At 34.1% G+C, this 22,678-nt stretch overlaps 2 protein-coding genes across 2 annotated transcripts; both read left to right on the top strand.

Annotated features, from left to right (window-relative positions):
- The first annotated feature begins 5,825 nt into the window (after positions 1 to 5,825).
- On the top strand, positions 5,826 to 8,491 carry LOC145230336 (WD repeat-containing protein 62-like). The gene is made up of 5 exons (XM_080095732.1): positions 5,826 to 5,947; positions 6,080 to 6,473; positions 7,034 to 7,320; positions 7,594 to 7,915; positions 8,345 to 8,491. The coding sequence occupies exons 3-4, from the start codon at positions 7,245 to 7,247 to the stop codon at positions 7,779 to 7,781; spliced, it is 264 nt and encodes an 87-aa protein (XP_079951858.1). The 5' UTR covers positions 5,826 to 5,947; positions 6,080 to 6,473; positions 7,034 to 7,244; the 3' UTR covers positions 7,782 to 7,915; positions 8,345 to 8,491.
- Positions 8,492 to 11,330: 2,839 nt separating this feature from the next.
- On the top strand, positions 11,331 to 22,100 carry LOC145229165 (WD repeat-containing protein 62-like). Its single transcript, XM_080094455.1, has 13 exons — positions 11,331 to 11,479; positions 11,612 to 12,005; positions 12,564 to 12,850; positions 13,124 to 13,445; positions 13,875 to 15,980; positions 16,234 to 16,393; positions 16,933 to 17,021; positions 17,154 to 17,292; positions 17,564 to 17,780; positions 18,337 to 18,447; positions 19,548 to 19,749; positions 20,023 to 20,344; positions 20,774 to 22,100. Exons 3-4 carry the CDS (start codon positions 12,775 to 12,777, stop codon positions 13,309 to 13,311), a joined length of 264 nt encoding a protein of 87 aa, XP_079950581.1. The 5' UTR covers positions 11,331 to 11,479; positions 11,612 to 12,005; positions 12,564 to 12,774; the 3' UTR covers positions 13,312 to 13,445; positions 13,875 to 15,980; positions 16,234 to 16,393; positions 16,933 to 17,021; positions 17,154 to 17,292; positions 17,564 to 17,780; positions 18,337 to 18,447; positions 19,548 to 19,749; positions 20,023 to 20,344; positions 20,774 to 22,100.
- The last annotated feature ends 578 nt before the right edge of the window (positions 22,101 to 22,678 follow it).

Genomic DNA, 22,678 nt, shown 5'->3' with positions numbered 1-22,678 from the left:
AACTAGTATAACTAGGTATTTTAGAATAGTTGTTTCGATTCTAGAATATCTAATCCAAGTCTTATATAATTTTTTATTGTGATCTGGACAACAATGTTTCCTGAAGTAAACTGTCACTGGTGTGGCTAATTCGACCCAGTTGACACAAAATGTAAATTCAATGCACTAAGTATCATTTACACGAACTACAATAAACTGCATTAAAACGCTGAAATTTAAATGATACAAGTTAACAAGGGTAAATTTGGCAAATGCAACACGCACGTTTAAGTGATTTGCCTTTGTTTGAACTAGGGTTGGCAAGTCGGTCAATTGACCGGTCAAATACGGTCAATTGACCGGTCAATTGACAGCACTTTATTTAACCGGTCAAATACTATTTTTAATTTTAAAAATCAAATGTAGTAAATTTTCTTGGACCTGCTTTTTGGTTGTTGAAAAGGGTAATCACTTCTAGCACCGTTTTATCTTAATGAAAATTGGGTGTGATAGGTCCATGAGGGGAAGTTAGTTTATTAGTATTTACTTGGGCATTTTGCAAATGTTGCACATTTTTAGTGACAGATAAAAAAATCTAAGTAATTTAAAGCATCTGTGTAAACTTGTAGGTTTGCAGTCCTTTTTCTACAGTCCTTTTTTCTATAGTTGATCCAAAAATTGTCTGTAGCTATATATTTAACTTATAATTGACCAGAATAGATTTTTGTGGATAAGTTACAGGTCAGTACTTATTGGGATAAAGTACGTACATATCAAGCTTTTGTATATTCCTTTTTTGTCATGAATGGAGATGTGACAACAGCTTAAGAGCATAAATTACGATTTTAAGCAGGATAAGCGAGTTTTGCAGTTAAATCTCAGTCAAAATTAGACTTTAATCTGATGTATATAGAATATAATGAGAATCCACTTCACAAATGTGGTTACTGAATGAAAATTACAGACACACAGGTGGGGCCATTGATGAAATGAAGCATGCAATGCAGTCGGAAAAGTCTGTAATATAATATAAACTGAACATTTCCTATTTCACAAACAAATTTACATGAGTTGAAACCTTCATTTCCATTACTTATGGTTTAGAAGAAGATTAAACTTCCAACTTTTAACTAAAATTGCAATTTAATAATGGGAATAGTATTTGACCGATATTTGACCTATTTGACAAGTATTTGACCGGTCAATTGACCAGATTTTATTTGACCGGTCAAATGCCCAACCCTAGTTTGAACCAAATGTGTAACATTTAAAAATCTGACTTTTTTCCGAACCTTTCTTTGTACATTGCTTTTTGCTTTGCCTAAGCTTTTTTAATTATATATATATATATATCAGTCACAGTGAAAGTGTCCAATTTTCAGCTGCATTTGTTTTTGTACCACTTTTGTGATTTTTGTGTTTTAGTCTCATTATGTTGTTTAACAGAGAGCATAATTGTTTAATCTTGATGCTGACAATTCTTGGTCTAAATCAGATTTATAATTACAGTTTCGACTAATGAGCTGTGGAACAGACAAGTCTCTCTACTACTACAACTGACATCAGTTGAGAACAACATTACATTGAGAAACACTCGATGGCTGACATGGACATTGTTGAGTAAGCAAATCCACAAAATTTTAAACCCAGCCATTCTAACTGTGGATTTTATTCATCGATGATTCAGTGGTAGTTGTGTGCAGCTGCAATTTAACCAAATATGACATCTTTGGTGCAAAACGCTTGTTGCAACCTTGTGTGTTGATAAAAACATCTATGTCCTCCCGTACACCACAGGTCAGTGTTGGTTTGCATTTGATGAGAAAATTGAAAAGCAATTTGCAGTTATGCAGTATTAATAAGTATTTCCACTTAATTCTATCAAACAAGTTTTATTCATGTCAAATGACTAAATGTATGTCTAGCAAATTTACTCATGGTAGAAATTTCACAATACTGGCCTTTTACAGGTTTGCATTTTTTCTGCATCAGTTTTTAAATTGCTTTGATGTATTTGCAACTGTTTTTCCAATTAACATTTTTAACAAGAATCTTTTGTTTGTCTCGCAGGAGATTGTGTTTGCATGATCAGCCGGCATTCAGAGGTAGCGGTTGCTCTCACTTTCGACCACAACTCTCACTTAATCTCCGCATCTGCCGACAGTTGCATATTTGGGCGGACATTTAGCCATCGGGTGACAGAAGAGCTCAAACAAACCCAGAAAGGTGCCACCTCCATGCCTGGAAGTCCAGATTTGAATAAAACCTCGTATTTTGCTACAAACGACTAGTTTACAGTAGAAATAATCGATGATTCGACGCATCCTAGTAATGTTGACATCCCGTTCAGTGATGAGTTTGACGACCCTTCAACTTTGACATTTCACAACAATCCAGGTAATGTCCCTTGCTGCGATTTCCAAATGATTTGTCTGTTAGTTGAAGTGTTTGCAGAGTTGCTTTGGTAATGATCCCAGAAAATATCCTGCATTAGGAAAGACATTATTTATGTTTTCCGAAATAATTTTATTTTATCACATATTTAAACTTAGAATCTTTTTTTGTATCTTGATTTTTGTTCCTTGATTTAAACAGAATGACCACTGTTTTGGCTGGTGTGATATGTTACTATTATCATATTTATTGACATTCAGAATACACTTTTTTATTTTATTATGATTCCTTTATTGTTTTTCTTATTACACACATCAGCACAAACTTCATTATGCAAATTTAATTGGTAAAGAAGTGTCAACATTTTTATGCATTTTGCTGGTTTGTATTTATTTTGTTTGGCTTTTTAAGAACTTACAATTGCTTTTTCAGATGCTGAGCAACAAAATACTGATGAGTCATTGTTGTCAAAGTGAGTGACTAAGCAGTTGTCCAACGATGAGTCAGGGTTATTAAGCAACAAACCTTTACCTGAACTAGGGAAATGGGAGATAAATTACACAAAGAAAAGGTGGGATGTTGGGATTTAACTTTACAAATATGTGACAGACTAAAAACTTAGACAAGTCTGAAGTTGTCCACTGTTTTATTTAGACATATATATTTCACCTAAGTAATAGGCAGTGTTAGTTTCTAAAAACTACTAAGTCATATTGCTAAGCTGTTTATGTTTGGCCTGGAAACCAATTTTCTTAGGCAAGTGTAGGCTGACCCTTGGGGCTAAATATTATTGACCAGTATATGCTTGACAAAGCCACATATACATTTCAAACTTTGATTTCATTTCTAAATGTCTTTTTGTATTCTTATTTCAGGCTTGCACAGTAGCAGAAGGACGCATACATACCAACATTTGAGTCATAGCTTGGATTTACTGATGGATTATTTTCTTTGTCCCCCCCCCCCCCCCCCCCCACACACACACACTTTTATATGGTATTTTCAAGATTATCCACTAGAGCATTGATGGTTTAATGTGTCGGGTATGCAATTTTTTTACAGCAAGTGTTTTGTGTTATGGCAAAGTACGGAAACCCCTGGTTTTTGAACCTTTTTCTTCACTGTAGGTTTTTAAAGCTGTTTAATTGAAGCCGGTCATAGAATCTACTTTCCAAATTTACACTCTTTAAGCCATGTGTGCGTATAGTGGGATTGTGTCTTTTCGTTTTTGATTTTGGGTGTGATGTGTTGGTCTCAGAAGGTAACATAAGATAAGACATGTTACATTTAAATTCAAGCTGTTATTTTTATGTTTTGATTCAAACAGGCTAACTTATGTGGATATAAACCCCTATCCTTTCAGCACCAATTGTTGTTTCTACTTTGTATTTGCAGCCTAATTGCTGTATATGTTCATTAGTGTGTCCCTTGATTTCACAAACCTTCCTGCTTGAAAACATTTGACATTGCATCGCCTCAGACAGTAAGGTTGCTGAAATAGTTTTAATAGAAGATGTGTTTTGTAGAAGGCATGGTTCCAGTAAATGAAATGTCCTATTTTAGTGGATCCTATTATGTATGCTTTCGCTTGTGTTCAAAATCTGGTGCATGTTTTTGGCAGAAATAAAAGTTTTCTTTTAGATCCGTCCGTGTTGTTTTGCATTGTGTAAAATATCTCTTTATTATGTTTGTGTTGTTACTTGATAAGGCAGACAGAGATTTATTTAAACATAGAATAAAAGGTATCCATAAAATCACATGTACACGTTGAGATTTGTGAAAAAATGTTTGTTGACAAGTTTTTTGTGGAAATTTGGTCACGCACTAACGACCATGTCATGGAAAGTGATACCATAAAAAAATACTTTGTTATCAATTGCGGCATGAATTTGGGGAAAAAATTGCACTTTTGGAGTTAAAATAAAATTTGGTGTTTTAATTTACCGCAAATGTTTAAAAAAAGTATTAGTAATGTTTTCTGAATCTATTTAACGTGACGCAATAATTCATGAGTTTTCCAAATATGATTTCAGTGGTTAGTTATGACGTAACATTTTTTCAGAAGTTTCCAGTGCCGAAATTTAGCTATTGCTGGCTATCTCCGGTTTTGTTTTGTGCCAATGAATGGGCAATAAATTCTTTTTCATAAAAATTTGACCGCGTGATGACCTTTTGCCAAATGCAAACTCAAATAAAGAAGTAACGTTTCATTGGTCCAAGAACGATAGTAGATTGCGTTTTTTTGCTGCACAAGTGATTTACAAGTTAAACTTTTACGCCTTGATGGAATTGCAAGTTCAGAAGTTCGTTAATGTGCATTTATTTCCGAAAATTATTGAGCGCGAAACATATTTATTGAACAGCTGTGAAAATAAACATTGCGTCATCAGCGATCAGCTGTTTGTAAACAGACGTGGCGAAAAATTTTCATCTTTAAAGTTGAGACTGTTTTTGGTCGTTTTGTCGCAAAATTATGAAGATTAAAGACAAAATCGTGCTTTTGCTTTTGCTGCCTGATAAGAAGTCGTATTTTGGTAAAAGTTAGTTTCAAAATTTTTACATATTTAATGAGAAAAATAACGGCCCAAGTAGACATAAAAAGCAACTTGCCTCAATATCACTGATGTGGGCATGAGAATTTGCAGCAGTTATAAAATAATAAACCATGTTGCATTTACATCTATTTGAGCTTTTATTTTTATGACTAAATTTATGAACAGATCCATGCATATTGTTTAATATATTTTTACATTAATTATTTTGAACTTACAATTGGATTTTTGCAGAGGTTATGAAGTGCTTGCGATGTCAGTAGATGTCTACAACATGTGGCTGCATCCTGTATTTTCTGATCACTCACTTGTTGTAACTGATGTGATGGATTTTGAAAAACCAAATTTCACTTCAGTTTCCAGGTTTCACAGCTCGTGTGTCTGAGATATCAAGGTTTGTCTTTGGAACATACATATATTGAAGTTACATCACTAAAAAAATTATATTTCATCACAAAAGACAATTGTAAACAATAAATGTTATTAATCGGGACATACTGCTCTTCGATATCCAAAATACTGAAAAACAGTGACTGATCATTTTTTAGTGATTTATTTTTTTTAAATGTTAAATGTGCTCAAAAAAAGCATCGTCAGTTTGTGTACCCCTCACATCCATGGAGATCATAACAAAAAGTATATCAGCTTATGTCAATAGACATACTATAACTATTCAAATATCATCAGTAGTGGCTGAAAATGAATGAAATCTTGTAACGTCAGCTGCTGTAATCATGTCTCATGAGTGTAAATTGTCTGCTCCACACTAATTATAACAGTGGAATTATAAATGTAAACCAAATTCAGAAAAGTCTTTGTGATTTAATTTATTTGGTCAAATTCTTGTTTTGTTTTTGTCACTGATTTAAATCACTGGGGCACAAAACCCTGTTTACATGTAATAATAGTTTCTTCCTTATGGTGTTTTTGGAGACTCTTCCTGATTGTGCTGAGTCAGCTGTTTTGTTTCGGTTTCAAATGACGGCAGAGTCAGGATTTGGAAAATCGATGACCAAACATGTGTACGAACCTTATATATTGTGGCTGTTTGTAGGATATATGTATTGGACGATCAATAAGAACATTATATATTGTGGCTGTTTGTAGGATATATGTATTGAACGAGCAATAAGTTAGTTATTAAATATTTGTAGGTTCTGAAACACACAATTCTATTGGAACGTATAAAGAAACACTCCACGGACACTAAAACATCGGTTGAAGCACGTTGCATTTCTGTTCATAATGACGGCAAACACATGCGGTTGGCGACAGGAGTGGGAGTATCCAGCAGTATGTATTCAACATACTTCCTAATTCAATTTGTAGTCATCTTTATGTCTGGGCACATTGGGGAATTCTGCACACAATTTAACACTCTTTATCATAAATATGCATCAGTAATTTCATCGCTGGTTTCTAGGCTGCACCTATTTTAGCTTGTTTTTCCAAGCCACAGTAAATTTGGAATTTGGTTTTAAGTTGTTATTTTTGATTTGTTTTTTTGTAATCCTCACTGCTGTGAAGTTTGCGAACTGAGATTATGAGGTAAACTGTCATGTAGGGAAGTTGAAACTAGTATAAGTAGGTATTTTAGAATAGTTGTTTCGATTCTAGAATATCTAATTCCAGTCTTATATAATTTTTTATTGTGATCTGGACAACAATGTTTCCCGAGGTAAACTGTCACTGGTGTGGCTAATTCGGCCCAGTTGACACAAAATGTAAATTCAATGCACTAAGTATCATTTACACGAACTACAATAAACTGCATTAAAACGCTGAAATTTGAATGATACAAGTTAACAAGGGTAAATTTAGCAAATGCAACACGCACGTTTAAGTGATTTGCCTTTGTTTGAACCAAATGTGTAACATTTAAAAATCTGACTTTTGTACATTGCTTTTTACTTTGCCTAAGCTTTTTTAATTATATATATATATATATATATCAGTCACAGTGAAAGTGTCCAGTTTTCAGCTGCATTTGTTTTTGTACCACTTTTGTGATTTTTGTGTTTTAGTCTCATTATGTTCTTTAACAGAGAGCATAGTTGTTTAATCTTGATGCTGACAATTCTTGGTCTAAATTAGATTTATAATTACAGTTTCGACTAATGAGCTGTGGAACAGACAAGTCTCTCTACTACTACAACTGACATCAGTTGAGAACAACATTACATTGAGAAACACTCGATGGCTGACATGGACATTGTTGAGTAAGCAAATCCACAAAATTTTAAACCCAGCCATTCTAACTGTGGATTTTATTCATCGATGATTCAGTGCTAGTTGCATGCAGCTGCAATTTAACCGAATATGACATCTTTGGTGCAAAAGCTTGTTGCAACCTCGTGTGTTGATAAAAACATCTATGTCCTCCCGTACACCACAGGTCAGTGTTGGTTTGCATTTGATGAGAAAATTGAAAAGCAATTTGCAGTTATGCAGTATTAATAAGTATTTCCACTTAATTCAATCAAACATGTTTTATTCATGTCAAATGACTAAATGTGTGTCTAGCAAATTTACTCAGGGTAGGAATTTCACAATACTGGCCTTTTACAAGTTTGCATTTTTTCTGCATCAGTTTTTCAATTGCTTTAATGTATTTGCAACTGTTTTTCCAATTAACATTTTTAACAAGAATCTTTTGTTTGTCTCGCAGGAGATTGTGTTTGCATGATCAGCCGGCATTCAGAGGTAGCGGTTGGTCTCACTTTCGACCACAACTCTCACTTAATCTCCGCATCTGCCGACAGTTGCATATTTGGGCGGACATTTAGCCATCGGGTGACAGAAGAGCTCAAACAAACCCAGAAAGGTGCCACCTCCATGCCTGGAAGATTTGAATAAAACCTCGTATTTTGCTACAAACGACTAGTTTACAGTAGAAATAATCGATGATTCGACGCATCCTAGTAATGTTGACATCCCGTTCAGTGATGAGTTTGACGACCCTTCAACTTTGACATTTCACAACAATCCAGGTAATGTCCCTTGCTGCGATTTCCAAATGATTTGTCCGTTAGTTGAGGTGTTTGCAGAGTTGCTTTGGTAATGATCCCAGAAAATATCCTGCATTAGGAAAGACATTATTTATGTTTTCCGAAATAATTTTATTTTATCACATATTTAAACTTATAATCTTTTTTTGTATCTTGATTTTTGTTCCTTGATTTAAACAGAATGACCACTGTTTTGGCTGGTTTGATATGTTACTATTATCATATTTATTGACATTCAGAATACACTTTTTTATTTTATTATGATTCCTTTATTGTTTTTCTTATTACACACATCAGCACAAACTTCATTATGCAAATTTAATTTGTAAAGAAGTGTCAACATTTTTATGCATTTTGCTGGTTTGTATTTATTTTGTTTGGCTTTTTAAGAACTTACAATTGCTTTTTCAGATGCTGAGCAACAAAATACTGATGAGTCATTGTTGTCAAAGTGAGTGACTAAGCAGTTGTCCAACGATGAGTCAGGGTTATTAAGCAACAAACCTTTACCTGAACTAGGGAAATGGGAGATAAATTACACAAAGAAAAGGTGGGATGTTGGGATTTAACTTTGCAAATATGTGACAGACTAAAAACTTTGACAAGTCTGAAGTCGTCCACTGTTTTATTTAGACATATATATTTCACCTAAGTAATAGGCAGTGTTAGTTTCTAAAAACAACTAAGTCACATTGCTAAGCTGTTTATGTTTGGCCTGGAAGCCAATTTTCTTAGGCAAGTGTAGGCTGACCCTTGGGGCTAAATATTTTTGACCAGTATATGCTTGGCAAAGCCACATATACATTTTAAACTTTGATTTCATTTCTAAATGTCTTTTTGTATTCTTATTTCAGGCTTGCACAGTAGCAGAAGGACACATACATACCAACATTTGAGTCATAGCTTGGATTTACTGATGGATTATTTTCTTTGTCCCCCCCCCCCCCCCCCCCCCCACACACACACACACACACACTTTTATATGGTATTTTCAAGATTATCCACTAGAGCATTGATGGTTTAATGTGTCGGGTATGCAATTTTTTTTACAGCAAGTGTTTTGTGTAATGGCAAAGTACGGAAACCCCTGGTTTTTGCACCTTTTTCTTCACTGTAGGTTTTTAAAGGTGTTTAATTGAAGCCGGTCATGGAATATACTTTACAAATTTACACTCTTTAAGCCATGTGTGCGTATAGTGGGATTGTGTCTTTCCGTTTTTGATTTTGGGTGTAATGTGTTGGTCTCAGAAGGTAACATAAGATAAGACATGTTACATTGAAATTCCAGCTGTTATTTTTATGTTTTAATTCAAACAGGCTAACTTATGTAGATATAAACCCCTATGTTTTCTGCACCAATTGTTTAAGTTGTTTCTACTTTGTATTTGTAGCCTAATTGCTGTATATGTTCATTAGTGTGTCCCTTGATTTCACAAACCTTCCTGCTTGAAAACATTTGACATTGCATCGCCTCAGACAGTAAGGTTGCTGAAATAGTTTTAATAGAAGATGTGTTTTGTAGAAGGCATGGTTCCAGTAAATGAAATGTCCTATTTTAGTGGATCCTATTATGTATGCTTTCGCTTGTGTTCAAAATCTGGTGCATGTTTTTGGCGTATATAAAGTTTTCTTTTAGATCCGTCCGTGTTGTTTTGCATTGTGTAAAATATCTCCTTATTATGTTTGTGTTGTTACTTGATAAGGCAGACAAAGATTTATTTAAACATAGAATAAAAGGAATCCATAAAATCACATGTAAACGTTGAGATTTGTCAAAAAATGTTTGTTGACAAGCTTTTTGTGGAAATTTGGTCACGCACTAACGACCATGTCATGAAAAGTGATACCATAAAAAAATACTTTGTTATCAATTGCGGCATGAATTTAGGGAAAAAAATGCACTTTTGGAGTTAAAATAAAATTTGGTGTTTTAATTTGCCGCAGTTGTTTAAAAAATTTATTAGTAATGTTTTCTGATTCTAATTAACGTGACGCAATAATTCATGAGTTTGCCAAATATGATTTCAGTGGTTAGTTATGACGTAACATTTTTTCAGAAGTTTCCAGTGCCGAAATTCAGCTATTGCTGGCTATCTCCGGTTTTGTTTTGTGCCAATGAATGGGCAATAAATTCTTTTTCATAAAAATTTGACCGCGTGATTACCTTTTGCCAAATGCAAACTCAAATAAAGAAGTAACGTTTCATTGGTCCAAGAACGATAGTAGATTGCGTTTTTTTGCTGCACAAGTGATTTACAAGTTAAACTTTTACGCCTTGATGGAATTGCAAGTTCAGAAGTTCGTTAATATGCATTTATTTCCGAAAATTATTGAGCGCGAAACATATTTATTGAACAGCTGTGAAAATAAACATTGCGTCATCAGCGATCAGCTGGTTGTAAACAGACGTGGCGAAAAATTTTCATCTTTAAAGTTGAGACTGTTTTTGGTCGTTTTGTCGCAAAATTATGAAGATTAAAGACAAAATCGTGCTTTTGCTTTCGCTGCCTGATAAGAAGTCGTATTTTGGTAAAAGTTAGTTTCAAAATTTTTACATATTTAATGAGAAAAATAACGGCCCAAAGACATAAAAAGCAACTTGCCTCAATATCACTGATGTGGGCATGAGCATTTGCAGAAGCAGTTATAAAATAATAAACCATGTTGCATTTACATCTATTTGAGCTTTTATTTTTATGACTAAATTTATGAACAAATCCATGCATATTGTTTAATATATTTTTACATTAATTATTTTGAACTTACTATTGGATTTTTGCAGAGGTTATGAAGTGCTTGCGATGTCAGTAGATGTCTACAACATGTGGCTGCATCTTGTATTTTCTGATCACTCACTTGTTATAACTGATGTGATGGATTTTGAAAAACCAAATGTCACTTCAGTTTCCAGGTTTCACAGTTTGTCTTTGTAACATACATATATTGAAGTTACATCACTAAAAAAATTATATTTCATCACAAAAGACAATTGTAAACAATAAATGTTATTAATCAGGATACACTGCTCTTCGATATCCAAAATACTGAAAAACAGTGACTGATCATTTTTTAGTGATTTTTTTTTTTAAATGTTAAATGTGCTCAAAAAAAGCATCGTCAGTTTCTGTACCCCTCACATCCATGGAGATCATAACAAAAAGTATATAAGCTTATGTCAATAGACATACTATAACTATTCAAATATCATCAGTAGTGGCTGAAAATGAATGAAATGTTGTAACGTCAGCTGCTGTAATCATGTCTCATGAGTGTAAATTGTCTGCTCCACACTAATTATAACAGTGGAATTATAAATGTAAACCAAATTCAGAAAAGTCGTTCTGATTTAATTTATTTGGTCAAATTCTTGTTTTGTTTTTGTCACTGATTTAAATCACTGGGGCACAAAACCCTGTTTACATGTAATAATAGTTTCTTCCTTATGGTGTTTTTGCAGACTCTTCCTGATTGTGCTGAGTCAGCTGTTTTGTTTCGGTTTCAAATGACGGCAGAGTCAGGATTTGGAAAATCGATGACCAAACATGTGTACGAACCTTATATATTGTGGCTGTTTGTAGGATATATGTATTGGACGATCAATAAGAACATTATATATTGTGGCTGTTTGTAGGATATATGTATTGAACGAGCAATAAGTTAGTTATTAAATATTTGTAGGTTCTGAAACACACAATTCTATTGGAACGTATAAAGAAACACTCCACGGACACTAAAACATCGGTTGAAGCACGTTGCATTTCTGTTCATAATGACGGCAAACACATGCGGTTGGCGACAGGAGTGGGAGTATCCAGCAGTATGTATTCAACATACTTCCTAATTCAATTTGTAGTCATCTTTATGTCTGGGCACATTGGGGAATTCTGCACACAATTTAACACTCTTTATCATAAATATGCATCAGTAATTTCATCGCTGGTTTCTAGGCTGCACCTATTTTAGCTTGTTTTTCCAAGCCACAGTAAATTTGGAATTTGGTTTTAAGTTGTTATTTTTGATTTGTTTTTTTGTAATCCTCACTGCTGTGAAGTTTGCGAACTGAGATTATGAGGTAAACTGTCATGTAGGGAAGTTGAAACTAGTATAAGTAGGTATTTTAGAATAGTTGTTTCGATTCTAGAATATCTAATTCCAGTCTTATATAATTTTTTATTGTGATCTGGACAACAATGTTTCCCGAGGTAAACTGTCACTGGTGTGGCTAATTCGGCCCAGTTGACACAAAATGTAAATTCAATGCACTAAGTATCATTTACACGAACTACAATAAACTGCATTAAAACGCTGAAATTTGAATGATACAAGTTAACAAGGGTAAATTTAGCAAATGCAACACGCACGTTTAAGTGATTTGCCTTTGTTTGAACCAAATGTGTAACATTTAAAAATCTGACTTTTGTACATTGCTTTTTACTTTGCCTAAGCTTTTTTAATTATATATATATATATATATCAGTCACAGTGAAAGTGTCCAGTTTTCAGCTGCATTTGTTTTTGTACCACTTTTGTGATTTTTGTGTTTTAGTCTCATTATGTTCTTTAACAGAGAGCATAGTTGTTTAATCTTGATGCTGACAATTCTTGGTCTAAATTAGATTTATAATTACAGTTTCGACTAATGAGCTGTGGAACAGACAAGTCTCTCTACTACTACAACTGACATCAGTTGAGAACAACATTACATTGAGAAACACTCGATGGCTGACATGGACATTGTTGAGTAAGCAAATCCACAAAATTTTAAACCCAGCCATTCTAACTGTGGATTTTATTCATCGATGATTCAGTGCTAGTTGCATGCAGCTGCAATTTAACCGAATATGACATCTTTGGTGCAAAAGCTTGTTGCAACCTCGTGTGTTGATAAAAACATCTATGTCCTCCCGTACACCACAGGTCAGTGTTGGTTTGCATTTGATGAGAAAATTGAAAAGCAATTTGCAGTTATGCAGTATTAATAAGTATTTCCACTTAATTCAATCAAACATGTTTTATTCATGTCAAATGACTAAATGTGTGTCTAGCAAATTTACTCAGGGTAGGAATTTCACAATACTGGCCTTTTACAAGTTTGCATTTTTTCTGCATTAGTTTTTCAATTGCTTTAATGTATTTGCAACTGTTTTTCCAATTAACATTTTTAACAAGAATCTTTTGTTTGTCTCGCAGGAGATTGTGTTTGCATGATCAGCCGGCATTCAGAGGTAGCGGTTGGTCTCACTTTCGACCACAACTCTCACTTAATCTCCGCATCTGCCGACAGTTGCATATTTGGGCGGACATTTAGCCATCGGGTGACAGAAGAGCTCAAACAAACCCAGAAAGGTGCCACCTCCATGCCTGGAAGATTTGAATAAAACCTCGTATTTTGCTACAAACGACTAGTTTACAGTAGAAATAATCGATGATTCGACGCATCCTAGTAATGTTGACATCCCGTTCAGTGATGAGTTTGACGACCCTTCAACTTTGACATTTCACAACAATCCAGGTAATGTCCCTTGCTGCGATTTCCAAATGATTTGTCCGTTAGTTGAGGTGTTTGCAGAGTTGCTTTGGTAATGATCCCAGAAAATATCCTGCATTAGGAAAGACATTATTTATGTTTTCCGAAATAATTTTATTTTATCACATATTTAAACTTATAATCTTTTTTTGTATCTTGATTTTTGTTCCTTGATTTAAACAGAATGACCACTGTTTTGGCTGGTTTGATATGTTACTATTATCATATTTATTGACATTCAGAATACACTTTTTTATTTTATTATGATTCCTTTATTGTTTTTCTTATTACACACATCAGCACAAACTTCATTATGCAAATTTAATTTGTAAAGAAGTGTCAACATTTTTATGCATTTTGCTGGTTTGTATTTATTTTGTTTGGCTTTTTAAGAACTTACAATTGCTTTTTCAGATGCTGAGCAACAAAATACTGATGAGTCATTGTTGTCAAAGTGAGTGACTAAGCAGTTGTCCAACGATGAGTCAGGGTTATTAAGCAACAAACCTTTACCTGAACTAGGGAAATGGGAGATAAATTACACAAAGAAAAGGTGGGATGTTGGGATTTAACTTTACAAATATGTGACAGACTAAAAACTTTGACAAGTCTGAAGTCGTCCACTGTTTTATTTAGACATATATATTTCACCTAAGTAATAGGCAGTGTTAGTTTCTAAAAACAACTAAGTCACATTGCTAAGCTGTTTATGTTTGGCCTGGAAGCCAATTTTCTTAGGCAAGTGTAGGCTGACCCTTGGGGCTAAATATTTTTGACCAGTATATGCTTGGCAAAGCCACATATACATTTTAAACTTTGATTTCATTTCTAAATGTCTTTTTGTATTCTTATTTCAGGCTTGCACAGTAGCAGAAGGACACATACATACCAACATTTGAGTCATAGCTTGGATTTACTGATGGATTATTTTCTTTGTCCCCCCCCCCCCCCCCACACACACACACACTTTTATATGGTATTTTCAAGATTATCCACTAGAGCATTGATGGTTTAATGTGTCGGGTATGCAATTTTTTTTACAGCAAGTGTTTTGTGTAATGGCAAAGTACGGAAACCCCTGGTTTTTGCACCTTTTTCTTCACTGTAGGTTTTTAAAGCTGTTTAATTGAAGCCGGTCATGGAATATACTTTACAAATTTACACTCTTTAAGCCATGTGTGCGTATAGTGGGATTGTGTCTTTCCGTTTTTGATTTTGGGTGTAATGTGTTGGTCTCAGAAGGTAACATAAGATAAGACATGTTACATTGAAATTCCAGCTGTTATTTTTATGTTTTAATTCAAACAGGCTAACTTATGTAGATATAAACCCCTATGTTTTCTGCACCAATTGTTTAAGTTGTTTCTACTTTGTATTTGTAGCCTAATTGCTGTATATGTTCATTAGTGTGTCCCTTGATTTCACAAACCTTCCTGCTTGAAAACATTTGACATTGCATCGCCTCAGACAGTAAGGTTGCTGAAATAGTTTTAATAGAAGATGTGTTTTGTAGAAGGCATGGTTCCAGTAAATGAAATGTCCTATTTTAGTGGATCCTATTATGTATGCTTTCGCTTGTGTTCAAAATCTGGTGCATGTTTTTGGCGTATATAAAGTTTTCTTTTAGATCCGTCCGTGTTGTTTTGCATTGTGTAAAATATCTCCTTATTATGTTTGTGTTGTTACTTGATAAGGCAGACAAAGATTTATTTAAACATAGAATAAAAGGAATCCATAAAATCACATGTAAACGTTGAGATTTGTCAAAAAATGTTTGTTGACAAGCTTTTTGTGGAAATTTGGTCACGCACTAACGACCATGTCATGAAAAGTGATACCATAAAAAAATACTTTGTTATCAATTGCGGCATGAATTTAGGGAAAAAAATGCACTTTTGGAGTTAAAATAAAATTTGGTGTTTTAATTTACCGCAGTTGTTTAAAAAATTTATTAGTAATGTTTTCTGATTCTAATTAACGTGACGCAATAATTCATGAGTTTGCCAAATATGATTTCAGTGGTTAGTTATGACGTAACATTTTTTCAGAAGTTTCCAGTGCCGAAATTCAGCTATTGCTGGCTATCTCCGGTTTTGTTTTGTGCCAATGAATGGGCAATAAATTCTTTTTCATAAAAATTTGACCGCGTGATTACCTTTTGCCAAATGCAAACTCAAATAAAGAAGTAACGTTTCATTGGTCCAAGAACGATAGTAGATTGCGTTTTTTTGCTGCACAAGTGATTTACAAGTTAAACTTTTACGCCTTGATGGAATTGCAAGTTCAGAAGTTCGTTAATATGCATTTATTTCCGAAAATTATTGAGCGCGAAACATATTTATTGAACAGCTGTGAAAATAAACATTGCGTCATCAGCGATCAGCTGGTTGTAAACAGACGTGGCGAAAAATTTTCATCTTTAAAGTTGAGACTGTTTTTGGTCGTTTTGTCGCAAAATTATGAAGATTAAAGACAAAATCGTGCTTTTGCTTTCGCTGCCTGATAAGAAGTCGTATTTTGGTAAAAGTTAGTTTCAAAATTTTTACATATTTAATGAGAAAAATAACGGCCCAAAGACATAAAAAGCAACTTGCCTCAATATCACTGATGTGGGCATGAGCATTTGCAGAAGCAGTTATAAAATAATAAACCATGTTGCATTTACATCTATTTGAGCTTTTATTTTTATGACTAAATTTATGAACAAATCCATGCATATTGTTTAATATATTTTTACATTAATTATTTTGAACTTACTATTGGATTTTTGCAGAGGTTATGAAGTGCTTGCGATGTCAGTAGATGTCTACAACATGTGGCTGCATCTTGTATTTTCTGATCACTCACTTGTTATAACTGATGTGATGGATTTTGAAAAACCAAATGTCACTTCAGTTTCCAGGTTTCACAGCTCGTGTGTCTAGGAAATCAAGGTTTGTCTTTGTAACATACATATATTGAAGTTACATCACTAAAAAAATTATATTTCATCACAAAAGACAATTGTAAACAATAAATGTTATTAATCAGGATACACTGCTCTTCGATATCCAAAATACTGAAAAACAGTGACTGATCATTTTTTAGTGATTTATTTTTTTTAAATGTTAAATGTGCTCAAAAAAAGCATCGTCAGTTTCTGTACCCCTCACATCCATGGAGATCATAACAAAAAGTATATAAGCTTATGTCAATAGACATACTATAACTATTCAAATATCATCAGTAGTGGCTGAAAATGAATGAAATGTTGTAACGTCAGCTGCTGTAATCATGTCTCATGAGTGTAAATTGTCTGCTCCACACTAATTATAACAGTGGAATTATAAATGTAAACCAAATTCAGAAAAGTCGTTCTGATTTAATTTATTTGGTCAAATTCTTGTTTTGTTTTTGTCACTGATTTAAATCACTGGGGCACAAAACCCTGTTTACATGTAATAATAGTTTCTTCCTTATGGTGTTTTTGCAGACTCTTCCTGATTGTGCTGAGTCAGCTGTTTTGTTTCGGTTTCAAATGACGGCAGAGTCAGGATTTGGAAAATCGATGACCAAACATGTGTACGAACCTTATATATTGTGGCTGTTTGTAGGATATATGTATTGGACGATCAATAAGAACATTATATATTGTGGCTGTTTGTAGGATATATGTATTGAACGAGCAATAAGTTAGTTATTAAATATTTGTAGGTTCTGAAACACACAATTCTATTGGAACGTATAAAGAAACACTCCATGGACACTAAAACATCGGTTGAAGCACGTTGCATTTCTGTTCATAATGACGGCAAACACATGCGGTTGGCGACAGGAGTGGGAGTATCCAGCAGTATGTATTCAACATACTTCCTAATTCAATTTGTAGTCATCTTTATGTCTGGGCACATTGGGGAATTCTGCACACAATTTAACACTCTTTATCATAAATATGCATCAGTAATTTCATCGCTGGTTTCTAGGCTGCACCTATTTTAGCTTGTTTTTCCAAGCCACAGTAAATTTGGAATTTGGTTTAAGTTGTTATTTTTGATTTGTTTTTTTGTAATCCTCAAGACTATATAGTTTTGCGTTTTTTATGACAACCAATCATTTGTTTTTAGTGTGTACGACCTTTACCGTTTAAGAGGATATCATTTATTTCGTCACACGACGGGGATATATTAAGCATGGATTATTCTCACCGTGGTTCGATGCTTGCAAGCGCGAGTAGAGATCGATCGTGTTCACATGTTTACTGATGATTATATTCCGTCCAACACGATAGCTGATCATTCTGCTGCCATCACTGCTGTGAAGTTTGCGAACTGAGATTATGAGGTAAACTGTCATGTAGGGAAGTTGAAACTAGTATAAGTAGGTATTTTAGAATAGTTGTTTCGATTCTAGAATATCTAATTCAAGTCTTATATAATTTTTTATTGTGATCTGGACAACAATGTTTCCCGAGGTAAACTGTCACTGGTGTGGCTAATTCAGGCCAGTTGACACAAAATGTAAATTCAATGCACTAAGTATCATTTACACGAACTACAATAAACTCCATTAAAACGCTGAAATTTGAATGATACAAGTTAACAAGGGTAAATTTGGCAAATGCAACACGCACGTTTAAGTGATTTGCCTTTGTTTGAACCAAATGTGTAACATTTAAAAATCTGACTTTTGTACATTGCTTTTTACTTTGCCTAAGCTTTTTTAATTATATATATATATATATCAGTTACAGTGAAAGTGTCCAGTTTTCAGCTGCATTTGTTTTTGTACCACTTTTGTGATTTTTGTGTTTTAGTCTCATTATGTTCTTTAACAGAGAGCATAGTTGTTTAATCTTGATGCTGACAATTCTTGGTCTAAATCAGATTTATAATTACAGTTTCGACTAATGAGCTGTGGAACAGACAAGTCTCTCTACTACTACAACTGACATCAGTTGAGAACAACATTACATTGAGAAACACTCGATGGCTGACATGGGCATTGTTGAGTAAGCAAATCCACAAAATTTTAAACCCAGCCATTAGGGATGTTCAAAGTAGAATAACGAATCCTTTGGATTCGAATCCAGTTAGATTCGAATCCATTTTTGCCGTTTATATCGGGTAATTGGAACCGATATAAATGTGTGCTCTTGCCGTTGGTAAAAATGTAAACACATGCGTTACGTTTTCACGTCGACGCCCGGTCATTATTCCAGTTGTAAAGACGGCAAGTGACTCGTCGCCGTCAAATCAGGGAGCGCTATACAACCTTATAACGCCAAGCCACGAGTCGCTATAACAACGCCTTAGCGACGGTTATGCGTTGGAGGCATAATTAACGATTAGCGCACTTGTTACGCATCTGATCACGTGATTATGCTTATGCCATTGAATGACATACCGGCGACTTTTTGCAACGTCTTACCAGCATCTAATTGTTTCCGACACAACAAAAAATTAACGGTCATGGCGTTAGGCGGCGATTGGAAGCATGGGATTGTCTGTTAATATCGCAAAAACAGTGACGGAATCCCATAACATATGACATTTGCATCATTTTTTAACCCCATACGAACATAAGAATGCAGTCAGTACACGCTGCAAAGTTCACATTTTGTGTTGCAAAATCGATGGTAGAATTTAAAATCACCCAATGTCCCAGCTTTACATCACCAAATATTTTAACTTTGCTAGGGTGCCTGTTTTTGCAGTTGTTTTAGGTTAACAAACGTTATATATTAGTACACTAGGGAGTGTATGTCAGTCCTCTACCATCAACAAATCAAGGTACCACAGCATGCTTACAACATAGTTACTTCTACTAAAGGCAATAATAATCATTAAATAAAATAAAACCAAATAAAAGTAAAAGTTATTTTTTAACTTTATGCTAATTTTTCTGGCTGAGTGGATTTTGGGTCATTTAGTTTCAATTCAGTTGTGCAACGTTTTTTTCCGTTGTTTTTTTTTGTTTTGTATGGTTCTTTTTTTACATTATAACTGAAAAATACGTTTTATAATGTACTAAACTGGTATAATTTAGTTGTTTTTAAGATTAATGATTGCTCAGTCAAAAATAATATAAGAGTTGGATTCGATATTCTAGATTCGCATCAATTATTCTAGAATACCCAATTATTCTACTTTGAACATCCCTACCAGCCATTCTAACTGTGGATTTTATTCATCGATGATTCAGTGCTAGTTGCATGCAGCTGCAATTTAACCGAATATGACATCTTTGGTGCAAAAGCTTGTTGCAACCTCGTGTGTTGATAAAAACATCTATGTCCTCCCGTACACCACAGGTCAGTGTTGGTTTGCATTTGATGAGAAAATTGAAAAGCAATTTGCAGTTATGCAGTAATAATAAGTATTTCCACTTAATTCAATCAAACATGTTTTATTCATGTCAAATGACTAAATGTGTGTCTAGCAAATTTACTCAGGGTAGGAATTTCACAATACTGGCCTTTTACAAGTTTGCATTTTTTCTGCATCAGTTTTTCAATTGCTTTAATGTATTTGCAACTGTTTTTCCAATTAACATTTTTAACAAGAATCTTTTGTTTGTCTCGCAGGAGATTGTGTTTGCATGATCAGCCGGCATTCAGAGGTAGCGGTTGGTCTCACTTTCGACCACAACTCTCACTTAATCTCCGCATCTGCCGACAGTTGCATATTTGGGCGGACATTTAGCCATCGGGTGACAGAAGAGCTCAAACAAACCCAGAAAGGTGCCACCTCCATGCCTGGAAGATTTGAATAAAACCTCGTATTTTGCTACAAACGACTAGTTTACAGTAGAAATAATCGATGATTCGACGCATCCTAGTAATGTTGACATCCCGTTCAGTGATGAGTTTGACGACCCTTCAACTTTGACATTTCACAACAATCCAGGTAATGTCCCTTGCTGCGATTTCCAAATGATTTGTCCGTTAGTTGAGGTGTTTGCAGAGTTGCTTTGGTAATGATCCCAGAAAATATCCTGCATTAGGAAAGACATTATTTATGTTTTCCGAAATAATTTTATTTTATCACATATTTAAACTTAGAATCTTTTTTTGTATCTTGATTTTTGTTCCTTGATTTAAACAGAATGACCACTGTTTTGGCTGGTTTGATATGTTACTATTATCATATTTATTGACATTCAGAATACACTTTTTTATTTTATTATGATTCCTTTATTGTTTTTCTTATTACACACATCAGCACAAACTTCATTATGCAAATTTAATTTGTAAAGAAGTGTCAACATTTTTATGCATTTTGCTGGTTTGTATTTATTTTGTTTGGCTTTTTAAGAACTTACAATTGCTTTTTCAGATGCTGAGCAACAAAATACTGATGAGTCATTGTTGTCAAAGTGAGTGACTAAGCAGTTGTCCAACGATGAGTCAGGGTTATTAAGCAACAAACCTTTACCTGAACTAGGGAAATGGGAGATAAATTACACAAAGAAAAGGTGGGATGTTGGGATTTAACTTTACAAATATGTGACAGACTAAAAACTTTGACAAGTCTGAAGTCGTCCACTATTTTATTTAGACATATATATTTCACCTAAGTAATAGGCAGTGTTAGTTTCTAAAAACAACTAAGTCACATTGCTAAGCTGTTTATGTTTGGCCTGGAAGCCAATTTTCTTAGGCAAGTGTAGGCTGACCCTTGGGGCTAAATATTTTTGACCAGTATATGCTTGGCAAAGCCACATATACATTTTAAACTTTGATTTCATTTCTAAATGTCTTTTTGTATTCTTATTTCAGGCTTGCACAGTAGCAGAAGGACACATACATACCAACATTTGAGTCATAGCTTGGATTTACTGATGGATTATTTTCTTTGTCCCCCCCCCCACACACACACACACACACTTTTATATGGTATTTTCAAGATTATCCACTAGAGCATTGATGGTTTAATGTGTCGGGTATGCAATTTTTTTTACAGCAAGTGTTTTGTGTAATGGCAAAGTACGGAAACCCCTGGTTTTTGCACCTTTTTCTTCACTGTAGGTTTTTAAAGCTGTTTAATTGAAGCCGGTCATAGAATATACTTTACAAATTTACACTCTTTAAGCCATGTGTGCGTATAGTGGGATTGTGTCTTTCCGTTTTTGATTTTGGGTGTAATGTGTTGGTCTCAGAAGGTAACATAAGATAAGACATGTTACATTGAAATTCCAGCTGTTATTTTTATGTTTTAATTCAAACAGGCTAACTTATGTAGATATAAACCCCTATGTTTTCTGCACCAATTGTTTAAGTTGTTTCTACTTTGTATTTGTAGCCTAATTGCTGTATATGTTCATTAGTGTGTCCCTTGATTTCACAAACCTTCCTGCTTGAAAACATTTGACATTGCATCGCCTCAGACAGTAAGGTTGCTGAAATAGTTTTAATAGAAGATGTGTTTTGTAGAAGGCATGGTTCCAGTAAATGAAATGTCCTATTTTAGTGGATCCTATTATGTATGCTTTCGCTTGTGTTCAAAATCTGGTGCATGTTTTTGGCGTATATAAAGTTTTCTTTTAGATCCGTCCGTGTTGTTTTGCATTGTGTAAAATATCTCCTTATTATGTTTGTGTTGTTACTTGATAAGGCAGACAAAGATTTATTTAAACATAGAATAAAAGGAATCCATAAAATCACATGTAAACGTTGAGATTCAAAAAATGTTTGTTGACAAGCTTTTTGTGGAAATTTGGTCACGCACTAACGACCATGTCATGAAAAGTGATACCATAAAAAAATACTTTGTTATCAATTGCGGCATGAATTTAGGGAAAAAATTGCACTTTTGGAGTTAAAATAAAATTTGGTGTTTTAATTTGCCGCAGTTGTTGAAAAAATTTATTAGTAATGTTTTCTGATTCTAATTAATGTGACGCAATAATTCATGAGTTTGCCAAATATGATTTCAGTGGTTAGTTATGACGTAACATTTTTTCAGAAGTTTCCAGTGCCGAAATTCAGCTCTTGCTGGCTATCTCCGGTTTTGTTTTGTGCCAATGAATGGGCAATAAATTCTTTTTCATAAAAATTTGACCGCGTGATGACCTTTTGCCAAATGCAAACTCAAATAAAGAAGTAACGTTTCATTGGTCCAAGAACGATAGTAGATTGCGTTTTTTTGCTGCACAAGTGATTTACAAGTTAAACTTTTACGCCTTGATGGAATTGCAAGTTCAGAAGTTCGTTAATATGCATTTATTTCCGAAAATTATTG

The sequence above is a fragment of the Phallusia mammillata genome, chromosome 5, assembly GCF_965637545.1.
Source record: "Phallusia mammillata chromosome 5, kaPhaMamm4.hap1.1, whole genome shotgun sequence".
Classification (NCBI taxonomy): domain Eukaryota; kingdom Metazoa; phylum Chordata; class Ascidiacea; order Phlebobranchia; family Ascidiidae; genus Phallusia; species Phallusia mammillata.
This window is presented reverse-complemented; position numbering and strand designations above follow the sequence as displayed.